Below are 13,129 nucleotides of genomic sequence, written 5' to 3'. Positions count from 1 at the left end.
ATTTATATCCGTGGGTAGTACTTATACCCTATCCGTTAAGTCATGCGTAGGGCACGGATATAGCCTTGTACCCATGGATATATCCATACACTATCCGTTTATACTGACACGTGTACCTTACCCATGAAGTGTGTCGTGAGATTGTGAACCTATGTTCAAGTTGGCAGCAATCATCAATTTGAATTGAGATAATTGTTATGTACTCATCTATTTGTTACTGAGTTGAGATAAATATATTTTTGGTCAAATGTGATATCGATGAATGTGAAATTGTGAACAACTTGTGTACTATTTGATTTACCCGTTGGATACCCAATGGGTATGGGTACCAGCCGGGTATGATACGGGTAAAGTTTCATACCCGTGGGTACGGGTATAGGTAGAATTTTATACCCATTGACTACACTGATATGGATATGCTATTACTCTACCCGCCCCATACCCTACCCGTTGAGGAAGGAGAAGACGGAAACCCCAGCTGTTTAGCTGACCGCTATCACTGGCGTGGGTCCCACGATCGCTAAGCAACGAAACCCAAACCTCACTGGCAAGCCGGACCCACACATGCTCTCAGTGGGGCCTCCCTTTCCCCCTCCCGCAAGAACAACTCCAACCATAAAACCCGAGATGCTTTCCAAATTTCCCAAACTCTCCAAGCGAATCCCATTTCCGCCGGTCCTCCCTTCGCCAAGCCGTCGGCGACTGCTGCAGCACAGCCTCCTCCCCCTCCTCATGGCCGACCCCTCCCCCTCCCCCCCCACGGCGGCCTCCGCCAGCGACGCCCTCCTCGCGCCGGACGCGACCCTCCCCGCCGCCGCCCCCGACCTGGACAAGGAGTTCGGGTTCCAGCGGGCGGAGCTCGGTAAGGAGAAGCTCGCCGGGACGGTGGGCTTCCACGAGCGCCACGTGTTCCTCTGCTACAAGGGCCCTGAGGAGTGGCCGTCCCACGTCGAGGCCTCCGAGTCCGACCACCTCCCCCGCCTCCTCGCCGCCGCCATCAAGGCCCGCAAGCCCAATCTGAAGAAGAGCGTGAGCATCTCTTCTCCCTCTCCCTCTCGGTTTGCTCGTAATTGGCTGATTTTGGGTTGTGACGTGGTATTGGTATGCTTCTGCTCTGGTAGTGTTATTTTATTTTGGTTGTTGGGAGTGGGAACTGCTTGCTGGTCGCTCCGAGCGTAGGATTTAGCTGCTGACTAGTATTCGATTAGCAAGAGTTACTATATGATGTGGTGAAATTTGGTTACCTGCATATGGTGGTGCTGGTGCTGGATTCCTGCAGCTGCAGGAGATCGCGACCCTCGAAGTTAATCAGTCGATCCGATGAGTGTATGTAGTTTCCGGGTGCTCTTGTTTCAGTTTATTGTTTCTGAATTAGCCAGTAGAAGTCGCTTAATTATGGTGATCAGTGGTGTTGGTATGCTTACTATTTCGTGTCAGTTATGTTTGTAGATTGGGGTTGTTCGCACTTTGTTTTGGTGCATCTTTCACTAAGATCTGGTCGCTTAGTGTTCTCCTTTGGAGATATTGCTATTTCAAGTTCAACTATTGTGCTCTTCGGGTTTGAACTTACCTTGGAATCCACGCACATGGGCCATGTGAGTCGAATTTCGGTGGTGATTCGGTGTTTTTATTGACGTGTTTGGTATCCTTTGGGTGATTGGATCACTCTATCCAATTATTTGACTCACAACGTCATTTTGGTGGATTCTCGCTGTATATAATGGATCTTGTTCACGAATTTGTGTATCTGGTCCCATTTCCAGTGTTAATAAAATCGGTGGATTCTCAATTTACTTATGATGTATGGTTCCTTGACTATTGTAGCAGTTTCATATGGATTTTTGGTCCATCTGGCTCTGATCATATGGCTTGTTTTAAATCCACACGCTGTACTTTTTGGTGGCTTGGCTGACATCCCGTGTATCCTGTTATCCTATCTTTGTAGGCATATAAAAGTAGGGAATTATTTTGGTTCAAATCTAGGCTCTGTTTGTTCCTGTTTAGATGTTTTTCATTATTTGATTGCATCCTTTGCTATGTTACTTGCTTGCCATCAGTATTGGCTAGAGTTCATCATCATGCACCTTTGTAATCATATATAGTAGTATGTGCAGAGGACAAAGAGCTTGCTCTTTTTTTTGTCTTTATATTATCCACACAGCACAATACATGGAGCTGAAGTTATGAAACATTGATCATGTGATATATGGACCAGAAAAGTACTGCCCGATTCCTTTTGTTTTTGTATAGGTGTACGTGCATGATTTGTATGGTGCATTTGAATGCAGAAGTTTCTCTGCTTTATTCCTTTATGTGGTCTTTGCTCCTTGGTAGTGGATGGTAGGACAACACTAAAAAAATTGCAGTTACCCCATATAAAGATATTGGTACATAGTTACAAAGTTAATGAAAAGCATGTCAAACTAACTAGTAAGTGTATGTTCTTCTGATAGTATGTCACTGTTTAGCAATTGTACAACTTCTGGGAATCTGGAGTGTTATTGTTCAATATTATTAATCTTCCTAAGCTAGTAGCCTTCTGTTCTTCATATACACTTTGCTAGTAACCCCCTTATGTACTTTTCTTCTTATATTCACTTTTAAGTTCAGTATGTATAATTTGGCTGGTGTTCTTCTTATTATTTTATTTTTGGAAGTTGTCTGATTATTTTTGTTGCGGCATGTCAGTTTCCCTTCCTTTTTAATTAGTTCTGTGATGTGCATGTGTCTGATCCTAATGGGATCCAATTGTTCAGCAATGTGACTTGTGCTTACGGAAGCGGACACCACCTTATTATAATAATTAGATTGATTGACAAGACTTTCCCATGTGTTTATTTTTATTGCTAATGAATGGTCTATTTTACTTTTCTCAGACCAAACTGACAATTTGTGAAGGAGAAGATGGCACTGAGTCATCTCTTGGAGATGTGTTGATCTTTCCTGATATGATCCGATACAGGTACCTGCAAGGCTGGAAAGAAATGAATATGTAGCCTTTCCCTTTCTACTGTTAGGTAATGGAATACATGAGTCAACTGATTGTTTTCTTCAATATGTGTTGTGTTGTTTGCAGAGAGCTGACCCACCTTGATGTCGACAACTTTGTGGAAGAAGTACTCTTGAAAGATACTGAATGGCTTCCTGGATCTCCTGAGGCTATAAAAGGTTCCTATGTTTTTGTCTGCTGCCATGGAAGCAGGGATAAAAGGTGTGGTGTTTGCGGTCCTGCTCTGATTACAAGGTTCAAGGAAGAGATTGAAGGACAAGGTCTTGATGGTCAGGTGGCTGTTAGTGCATGCTCACACGTTGGAGGTCACAAGTATGCAGGAAATGTCATCATATTCAGTCCAGATGCCAAGGGAGAAGTGACTGGTCATTGGTAAGAACACGAAGCTATCATAAAATCTACATTGTTGTGCACCAATAATCTCAAATCTCAATATCTTCCTTAGTGTACTCTGTTTTGATTATACTTCATCACAATCCAGTTATTGATTACTGTCTTTCTAATTCTAGGTATGGTTATGTTGCTCCTGATGATGTGCCTGTGTTACTGCGTCAACATATCGGACAAGGAGAGATTGTGGGCCATCTATGGAGGTATGCTTCCCCTTCTAATTATTACATGGGCTAATTGTGACCGAAGATGATATTTGTAGTATTTCACCCATCATTTGTTATTGTATCTATGTTGTATAGCGTCATTAGGTACTATCAACGTTTTCAGTTCTGCGTCCTTTTCTGTTGCTGTTGTATCTGGACCCTGACAATGACATTCTTATACATTATAGATTCTGCGCCTGATCAATAATCTGATAATATTATAAAAACTGCATTGTGTGTGTTCTAGTTCTTATATGTCTACAGCACTGGTTAATCTGTTTCCAAATGACTGGTTACTTCAAGTAACATAATCTTGAGTTATGGGAAGATACAGCGATGAAAGCGTGTCACTGATGTTTCTTTTCTTGAGCATTGTGGTAAAGTAAGCCAAGTTAAAGACTACTGACTGCAAGCATCTAGGCAGCATGTTGTAGGTAGTTTTTACTCCCTGCGTAGTTTTCATGAATTATGTTGAAGCGCTCATTTCTATGAACTATTCTGCTTGTGTGATGCCACACAAGGATACTGTGTTGTATTTTCGATGCCCTTGATTGTTTATTTTTAGTGACTTCAGAAATTTGAAAATGTCGTTTCTGTCGTCAATCTCATTGCAACCGAACAAATAACAAAGAATGTGATCTTGTTTCACAAATGTTGTATAAAGCCCTGATATGTCTTGTTCATGTTTGCCCAATATTTGCTCTTCCATAGAGCGATACCCCTCTTTGAAGTGTGGTTCTTACACGTGCTATCCTACCTTTCAGGGGCCAGTTGGGCTTGTCTGAAGAGCAGCAGAAGAAAGCTCTGGAGCTTAGGCACGCGACGAATGGCCTGACCGAGGAAAAATCAAGCGCCAAAGAATCCCCTGAAGCAAATGGGACCAACGGTGCTGCTTGCAACCCTGCACCTGCAGGTGGATGCTGCCAGGGCAATGGAGGAGGGTTAACCTGCTGCCAAAATGATCTGCCAGAAGCAAAACAGGATAAGAGCATTCCAGCTGAGCAGAACCACAAGAGCTCTACGACAGAGTGTGACAAAGAAAACGTTGCTGCCACCAAGAAGGGGCGCATGAAGATTTGCCGGGCATCCACCTGGTTCGAGACCTGGGACAGGTCCGACACCTACACCACTCTTGCTGTTGTTGCTTCTGCTGCAACCGTGTTCGCCGCGTTCAGGTGCTACAAGGCCATGAACTGAACCCTGAGAAGCAATCCTCACAACAATGCCAGGTTCTGTGCACCAAGGACAGTCTACCAAAGTAAAACAATCTGATTTGAGAATAATATACTGCTTGTGCATATCAAGACAATATGCGTTAGGACTTTAGAAAGTAGCTGATCTGGAGATGGCGATGAAAATCTGTTATGCGTAATGTCCTCATGTACTACTAAAACTCGTAAGTTTGAAGTTTCCCTCGCCTTGGCTGTATGCCTGTGGCCGTGGTGTTCAGCGTGATGATGATGTTATGCTCGTTTGGTTGGAACTGTGATGTTCTCGGGCATGTGGATTCTGGAGTACTGCGTTAGAAAAACTGTGCATTGCTGGCATTTGCATTTTTGAAGCACAAATTATGTCGGCATGAGAAAATTAGGCCTCATTTGGTTTGGAGGAAACCAATTAGGAGTAGTATAAAATTTTGATAGGATGGCACTTGCCATCCGAAGGAATTGTCTTGCCTCGTTCCTATGTACAAAATGAGCTTTGAGTAGATGTGTATATTCCTCCAAAAACATAGGAAATGAATAGTATCCCTACAAAATTCCCGTAAGCGTTTTCTACAAATCGAATGCATCTATAGAGAAATTTCCTACGGAATCCTTGTTCCTATGTTTTCCCATATAAATCCTCCAAACCGAACGAGGCCTTATTTTGTGTCTGGTGCTTGTAGTAGGAGTAGTACTTATTTTTTCTGAAGCAGTATCTGCAACCTTTAGAATTTGGTATTTCGAATGAAGTTCCCCATAAACTGGCCTGGGTATTTCGAATGAAGTCCCCCATAAACTGGCCTGTCTTTAAATACTATTCGAGGCACACATTTCTGAGAGTATGTCAAGTGTAGAGGCTTGGCTGCCGCACATGGCAAAAGAGCCCTGAGAACGTAAATGGATGGATGTTGAAAACACTGCCTGATTTGTCAAGGTTTCGGCAACCGTAGTTCACTTGGAACAAATGTCAAGTGTAGAGGCTTGGCTGCCGCACATGGCAAAAGAGCCCAACGCAGATGCTAGAAAAACTTAGGAGAGTTCAAAGGAGCATTGATCATTCATTAGCAAAACCCTAATATTCATACTTTTGTACTCTTCACGGTCTAACGCAGAGCGTTATCGTTCCTTGTACATTCTTCTTACATAGCACATCAAAGTTCACTTAAATCTCCTCCATGGCTAATGGGCTTTCTTGAACCCTGATATTCATACTTTTGTCCTCTTCACGGTCTATTGTTTTGCCTCATTGTCAGTAAAATAGACAATTAAGAATAACGAAGAGAACAAAAAGATACAGTGATCCAAGGATAAGTGTCTTGCGAGTCCCTCCGCAGCTTGATTTTTTTTAATCAAAGGGTCCCCCCCCCCCCCCCCCCCCCCAAAAAACATTTTATTAAAGCAGAGGCAAACGGCCAGACTACAACGTTTGAACAGCTCTCGGTCACAACCAGAAGTAGCTGCAATGGACTTATTACAATGTTTTAATGGAAACTAGCAAGCAGTCTGATAGGTACTCAACAAGAAGGAAGCCATAGATATACATCAGAAGCGCACAATGCTAACCACCGGAAGAGCGGCATATCATAGAGCCGGCCCAAGCTACTTTCAGGAGCTCCCCCTCGATGATGATAGGTGCAGAGATTCGAGGAGCAGTGAAGCTTGAGCATCGTTGCAAAGCACCTTCCATTGACGCACAAAACATCCTATCATGCCCAGAACACACTTCAGACTTCACCAAGAGTGGCCTTGAAAACAAATTCATTTCATAGCAACCATAAGCTCCACAAAGTAGCAATGTAATCAAGTTGATAACAACAACATTCTTCCTCCTTTCCCCCCAAAAACAACAAAATCACAAAGCAATGAGGAACATGTACCTCTAGGATTTTCACCAATAGTCTCCCACATTTTGGTAGCCACAATACATTAAAAAATGAATTTTGAATGCTCTCTAGTTAACAATAGAAAACATAGGTAGGATTAGCCACATGGCGTCTCTTCGCTAAGTTGTCCCTGGTCAAACTTTTATTGTTATATATAAGCCACAAGAAGACATGAATATTTGGAGGAGTTTTAATCTTCCAAATACAGTCTTTATGATCATGCCCCCCCCCGGCCCAAATTGACCATCTTATGAAAAGACTTAACTAAATAACTAGCAGATGGTTCAAGTAACCAAATAGGAGCATTTTTGTTACCTCTCATGTTCTTTGTACTGCCATGATTGAAGATGGATAGATTGAAAGTTTCTCACGCAAAAAAAGTAGGAGCATCATCCTCAGATCTAAAGGCAACTATTTTGATGCAAGTAATCAGTTCAAACCATATAGCAAATAATTGCTCATCCACAAATATTCTAAAAGTAAGTTTCAGCTCAATCGAGTTCCATACTTGGCTAACAAACTAAAAGTAGCATCTTGTTAGCAGATTGAAAAAAGTCCCAAAAACTAGTCTTAATTGAGCAATCACTTCACCAGGTGTCATGCTAGAAGGCAATCTTTTGGCCATTCCCAAGTTTCCATCAATAGAAAACCTTAGCATAAGATAATACCCAAGTCACCCCTTTCCAAAAAGGAGAACCAAACCTAGTCTTGGACCAAAGCAGGTTTGGATTTCCACTATTATATTTAAAATTAACGAAGGTATCCAGTCATTAGGGCGACTATCAAAATACATTTTGCTCCAAGAAGCAAGCACGCCCCAAGCCCACCAAAATGTTTCAACCTGGACACAAGTCCCCAATTAGCTAAATGATATTTGTGATCATCACCTATATCGCCCCAAAAAGTGTGCCATTTGAGAGGTAATAGCTCCAATGGCCAATTTGGGGAACTTGATCATAGACATGAGTTAAGTAGGGATGTTGGCAATGCAGGTAGTAACAAATACGAGCTTACCCCCGTAAAAAAGGTCTCTACCAAGCCAACTAGGTTTTTTAATGATCCTATCAATAACAAGTTGGAAATCTTCCCTCCTCAACTTTCATAATGCAAAGGAATACCTAAATATTTGAAGGGGAAAGCTCTAATGTGACAACCGAAAATTTGTGCAAAACCATTGGCAACATTATCGATCCTCCACATGAAGGGTATCAAGATCAATTTTATGAAAATTAATTTTCATACCAGAAAGCTTTTCAAAACAAGACAACATCCATCTTAAATCCCCAGCCCGCTAAATATAATTGAAGGAACATGATGGTGTCATCAGCATATTGCAAACTAGTCACCCCCCAGGAACAACATCTGGAAGTTGAACAATAATCAAATTATGAGTAACATCTTAGAAAAGACATCAACCACCAAATTGAAAAGTAGAGGAGAAAGAGGGTCCCCTTGTTTGAGACATTTACCCCCCCCCCCCCAAATAAGGTCCATTAGTATCATTAATTCTCATACGGAAGGAACTTCTGAAAGAGAGTACTACAGATCCACCCAATCCATTTACTCCCAAAATCTCTAGAAGTGGGTATTTCCACAAGGAAACCCCAACTCACTCTATCATAAGCCTTCTCATAATCAAGTTCCAAGATCAAGCCACTATAACCAGTCATATGAACTTCATGGGCCATAACCACACTCAAGAATAAACTCTCTTTAATAAAAGCAGTTTGGTTTGGAGATATAAGCCTATCACAAATAGCAGAGGCCCTGGTAGTCATGGCCTTAGTGAAAAACCTTGACATCACAATTATTAAGCCGAATAGGATGGAACTTCTTCATTTCCTTATCATTAGGTTCTTTATGGATCAAAGTAATAATAGCAATTTTAAGATGATAAATATCCAAAGTACAATTCTCAAAATCTCTCACCAGAGCCATAAAATCATTCAGGTCTCAAAATGTTTGATAAAACAGAAAGGAAAACCCATCAGGGCCAGGAGCACCATGTGCATAAGAGCTCATAATAGCCTCCTTAATCTCACTTTCGGAAAATGGTCTTTCCAATAATTCATTCTACTCACACAAACAAGGTCAAAATCACTCCAAAACCCTATCCCTAGACGAATGTCAGGTTCAGGTTCAAAAGTAAACAATTTCTTATAAAAGGAAGTAGCCATATCAAGCATATCAGAAGTTGAAGAGACATGACCATTTTCGCCCACAAGGGTGGCCAAACGATTTTTCGTGTGCCTATAATTAGCTACAGTGAAAATAAGAGTTACTGCGACCCCTTCCATTTTTTTCTATCCCTGGACCTCTGCGACAAGGTAGTTTCCTCAATTTTCCATATCTCATCTAGTTCCCTTTTAGTTACTTTCACTCTATCCATCTCCTCATTGTTTAAGGAATTTTTTCAGAAAAATACCAAGAATGTCAAACTCCATAACGAGAGCCTTCTTCCTTCTCTTAGTGCCAACTTCAATATTAATACTCCACCCTTTAATATTTTTTCCAAGGAGTGTAACTTTAAATTGCCAGTTCTCAATACCAGAAGTAGCATTAGATTCAGTATTCCAAACATCAGGCACTAGCTCACTAAATCCAGGTTGAGATAACCACCACTTCTCAAATCTAAACATCTTGGTGGAGAAATTTTTCCTAGCACCAGTGTCTAGAACTAAAGGAGTGTGATCACTCCCTACCCTAGGCAAAGCTACCAAAGAAGATAGGGAAAATGAGCATCCGAACTAACAGAAGTGAGAACTCTATCTAATACAACAAAAATATGACCATCTTGATTATTGGACCAAGTAAAATATTTGTTAGAGATAGAAATCTCCATCCCTTAGCTTGAATTTGCATTTACTTCCCCTCCCCCTTTTGTTTGCCTTCCTCGGCAACCGGTTTATTTTATTTGATCCTTGGGTGCTCTAGGAACAAGACTTTATAATTTGTCACACAAGAGTTTCCTTTTGTGTCTAGTCTAGCCTATTTATTCATTGGGCTTGCCTCTTTGGGTAGACTAGACACAAGTGTGTTGAACTCAGGGGTAGCTGATAGAGTAGGTTTCTTGTGGCGAAACCAACTCATCTAAGTTTAAGTCTCAAACTTGGTACACATGTTTGCATTTTTCTTGATTTATTTCAAGATTTCTAATGATATTTGTTTAGTGGGAGACGACGTTCCCATCTACTACGAGCCCCCTGTGATGAGTTTGTCATCCTTAAATTTATAGGCACAATCTGTTGGAGGTGCTTATAGAAGGGGTATATGTAAATTGAAAGAGGTGAGTGTACGTGCGTGTATATATGTTAGTTTCTGTGTTTCTCGAGAAAAAAACCCAGACCTATAAGATCACAGGTTTTTCTATGTATAAGGGATTTAGTGTTTTGTTTTTGAAACGGAGGCAAAAGCTTTGCATCATCTGCTATTAATTAAGAAGAGAGACGAGTTTGTGTTACAAGGTCCCAAGGCACCCATGTTACATGGAGAAACTACTCTCCCGGGGTGGCCCAATGCTTGATCTCTTCCTTGATGGCGTTAAACGAGATAGGTGGCGGCTTGCTCTTATGTCAAAAAAAACTCAGGCATTTCTTTCATTCTAAATGATCCAATTAATGAGCATCCTGAGTGATGCCAAAGCCTTGTGGTTCAGGACATTCTTTCCGGAGAGGTTAACCCACCAATCTTTTATGGAGGACTGAAGGTTCAAAGTGGAAGTGTCAATTGTTTTTAAGGTGTGGCCACTCATTGGCCAAATTCCAAAGACGTATTGTGGAACAACACTTGAAGAGAAAGTGCATCCCGGATTCTCTCTCTCTCTTGCAATTAGGGAAAATACAACAATTTGGCCAACCTCGTCGCTAAAAAAAACGGTTGGCGGTCCAAAGCCTATCTTGGATAGCCAACCAAGTGAAAAAATTGACTCTCGGCGGTGCCCATGCCTTCCAAACCGCATGGTCCATCGCAGAGCACATAGTTCCCATGAATTGCGTGGAGTACATGGTGGCTGTTGAGTAGTAGCCACTTTTCTTGTTTACCATGGTTGGTAAACAAAAAAGGAGATCTTCTTATGAAAAAGCACAAACTCCACAACAACAATTGTTGGGGTTACATCAATCTTAGTAATTTGGTAGGAACCTGTACTGAATAATAAAGATGTTGAAGCAAAATCTCAAAACATATACAAGGCTAAACAGAATCCAGTTTACCTATTATGTTTCACGCTTACATTTGGAAGCCCAATGGACCTGGACATGACAACGCCTAGAGCAGAGAGAGAGAGAGAGAGAGAGAGAGAGAGAGAGAGAGAGAGAGAGAGAGAGAGGAGAAGGGTGTGGACTAGGGCACGGAAACTGGCAACATGGACTGGGCCTTGAGGATCGTCATTAGAACTAGTGTGACTGTGTAGTGGATCAGTGGATGTTCAATTGGCAACTTAGAGCATCTCTAGTCGATCCCTTAAGAGGCTTTAGACGAGTAAACTTTTCATTTCAAGTGGCTAAACTGCACCTAGCTAATCACTTATCGACATTAGAGGAGTAAATTTTTAAGCGCCGCCCCTCCCGACCCTAAAATATACTCGATCGACGCCACTTCTCATGATAATTTTAGCCTCCCCCCATGCCCCGTAGGGGAACGTGTTATGAAACAAAAAAAAATATGCTACACGATTGCACCTAGGAACACTATAAAGATGGTGGGTAACGATGTCTCACCGACGAGCAGAGTACCCGAATGAGTGTACTTAGTAGATGAAGCACGACGATTACTACAGCTAGGTTATACCTCCCAGCCGCGAGAATTTCACGAAGACGATTCACCGATCAAGAGTCCAAGTACACGACCCCTCTGAAGTAGCCATGTGTTCCGAAGTAGTAACCCGACAACACTCCGATATTCATGAAGTAGAGTTCTGAGAAAACTAGAGAGACAAGCATATCATCGTTCCGTCTAATTAGGAGTCTAATTCTGTTAGACCAATTAGACCGGGATTAGAGCCCGTATAACTAGAATTCTAACCCAATAGACCAGTATAACTAGAATTCTAACCCAATAGACCAATTAGACTGTGGTTGAGCATACCTATATGAGAGACCCCCTTAGGATGTTGTGTGTCCCAAGGGGGTCTCCCCCCATATATATAGGTGGAAGAGGGGAGGAAGGAGGCAAATTAGGGTTATCCCCAAGTAGGATTTGCCCCCAAAGAGAATTTGACCTCCTCCCTTTCCTTCTTTTGGGGTGCCCCACTTTGGCCCTGTTTGGCCAACTACGGGCTGCCCTCTTGGGTCGGTCCAAGAGGGACTTCTTTCCTAAAAATTATCCTGGGAACCTTCCGAAAACTTCCCTGAAACCCTTTCGGGGCCACCTAGAACACTTCTGGATACATCCGAAATACTTTCGACACACATTCTCCCGTTGCTCTAGTTTATTATAATTACTACTACCTCTGTAACTAAATATAAGACGATTTTCCTCAACTGCAAAAACATCATATATTTATTACAGAGGTAGTAGTCATTAAGTGTGTGACCCTACACATTCGAAAATAAGTGGGCATGACCCGGAACACTTCCCGGTCAATAGTTGACAGCAAGATCTGGACACCATTGCTAACTTTCACGAAGATCTCAAGCGGACATTTAATTCCCGAATATCATTCTCTTTGCTTCGCAATACGTTACAAAACCCGAGGCTAGATATTTCGGTATCCCCGTGATCAACTCCTTGATCACTATACATGTTATCCTCGTGATCCGTTTTTGTTCTCTTTACTCGTATCCGTATTTCAGTATCCCTGTGATATACATAACATGTGTCTGGCCAGACAATAATGAACGCAACACCGAGTGGGCCCAAAGAGTATCTCTCCATCACCAGAGGAGCAAACCTCGGTCTTGAACAATCGATACCGGGACATATGGTTTTGGTATACCCGTAAGATACTTTTATTGTCACCCAGTTATAGAGTGACGCTCGGTAACCCCAAAGTAACCATTCGGTATGTTGCCCTGCAATATTCTCATGGTCTAAGGAACTAAGTAAACGTTAACACTTTATATGAAAATACCGACAACATAATAACGATATGATCTCTCAGTAATTCATAAGTTGGGTCTATCCAACACCATTGTTGAATAACAATATGTTCTCATTATTGATAACATCTTTGTTACTATAACAATGCTCATGATCAAGAGAGCAAGATCATCATCAGTACATGAGCTAGTTGCAGAGGCATGACTAGGGTTCAATTTGTTGTTTATGTTTCCGCACATGTAGCTGGGTTTTCCTCCGCTGACCACATCAACTGACCAACATTCAAACTTTTGTATCAAAATTCAATGTTATACAAAAATCTAAAAAAACCATAGTAAATTATATATGTATCCCGGTAATAGAATATTTTTACCTTAAGGAGGTCACATGTTTGAG

General features: G+C 41.7%; 1 protein-coding gene across 1 annotated transcript; it reads left to right on the top strand.

Annotated features, from left to right (window-relative positions):
* The first annotated feature begins 579 nt into the window (after positions 1-579).
* On the top strand, positions 580-5,089 carry LOC109770174 (uncharacterized). Its single transcript, XM_020328885.4, has 5 exons — positions 580-1,029; positions 2,877-2,962; positions 3,077-3,382; positions 3,520-3,603; positions 4,371-5,089. Exons 1-5 carry the CDS (start codon positions 628-630, stop codon positions 4,801-4,803), a joined length of 1,311 nt encoding a protein of 436 aa, XP_020184474.3. The 5' UTR covers positions 580-627; the 3' UTR covers positions 4,804-5,089.
* The last annotated feature ends 8,040 nt before the right edge of the window (positions 5,090-13,129 follow it).

Source organism: Aegilops tauschii, chromosome 1, assembly GCF_002575655.3.
Source record: "Aegilops tauschii subsp. strangulata cultivar AL8/78 chromosome 1, Aet v6.0, whole genome shotgun sequence".
Taxonomy (NCBI): domain Eukaryota; kingdom Viridiplantae; phylum Streptophyta; class Magnoliopsida; order Poales; family Poaceae; genus Aegilops; species Aegilops tauschii.
Note: the sequence above shows the minus strand (reverse complement) of the source record. Positions and strands in the feature narration are given on the sequence as shown.

Coding starts and splice junctions, on each gene's coding strand:
- LOC109770174 (XM_020328885.4), top strand. CDS start 628: ATGCTTTCCAAATTTCCCAAACTCTCCAAGCGAATCCCATTTCCGCCG. Junction 2,963..3,076: donor CCTGATATGATCCGATACAG/GTACCTGCAAGG, acceptor TGTTGTTTGCAG/AGAGCTGACCCACCTTGATG. Junction 3,604..4,370: donor ATTGTGGGCCATCTATGGAG/GTATGCTTCCCC, acceptor CCTACCTTTCAG/GGGCCAGTTGGGCTTGTCTG.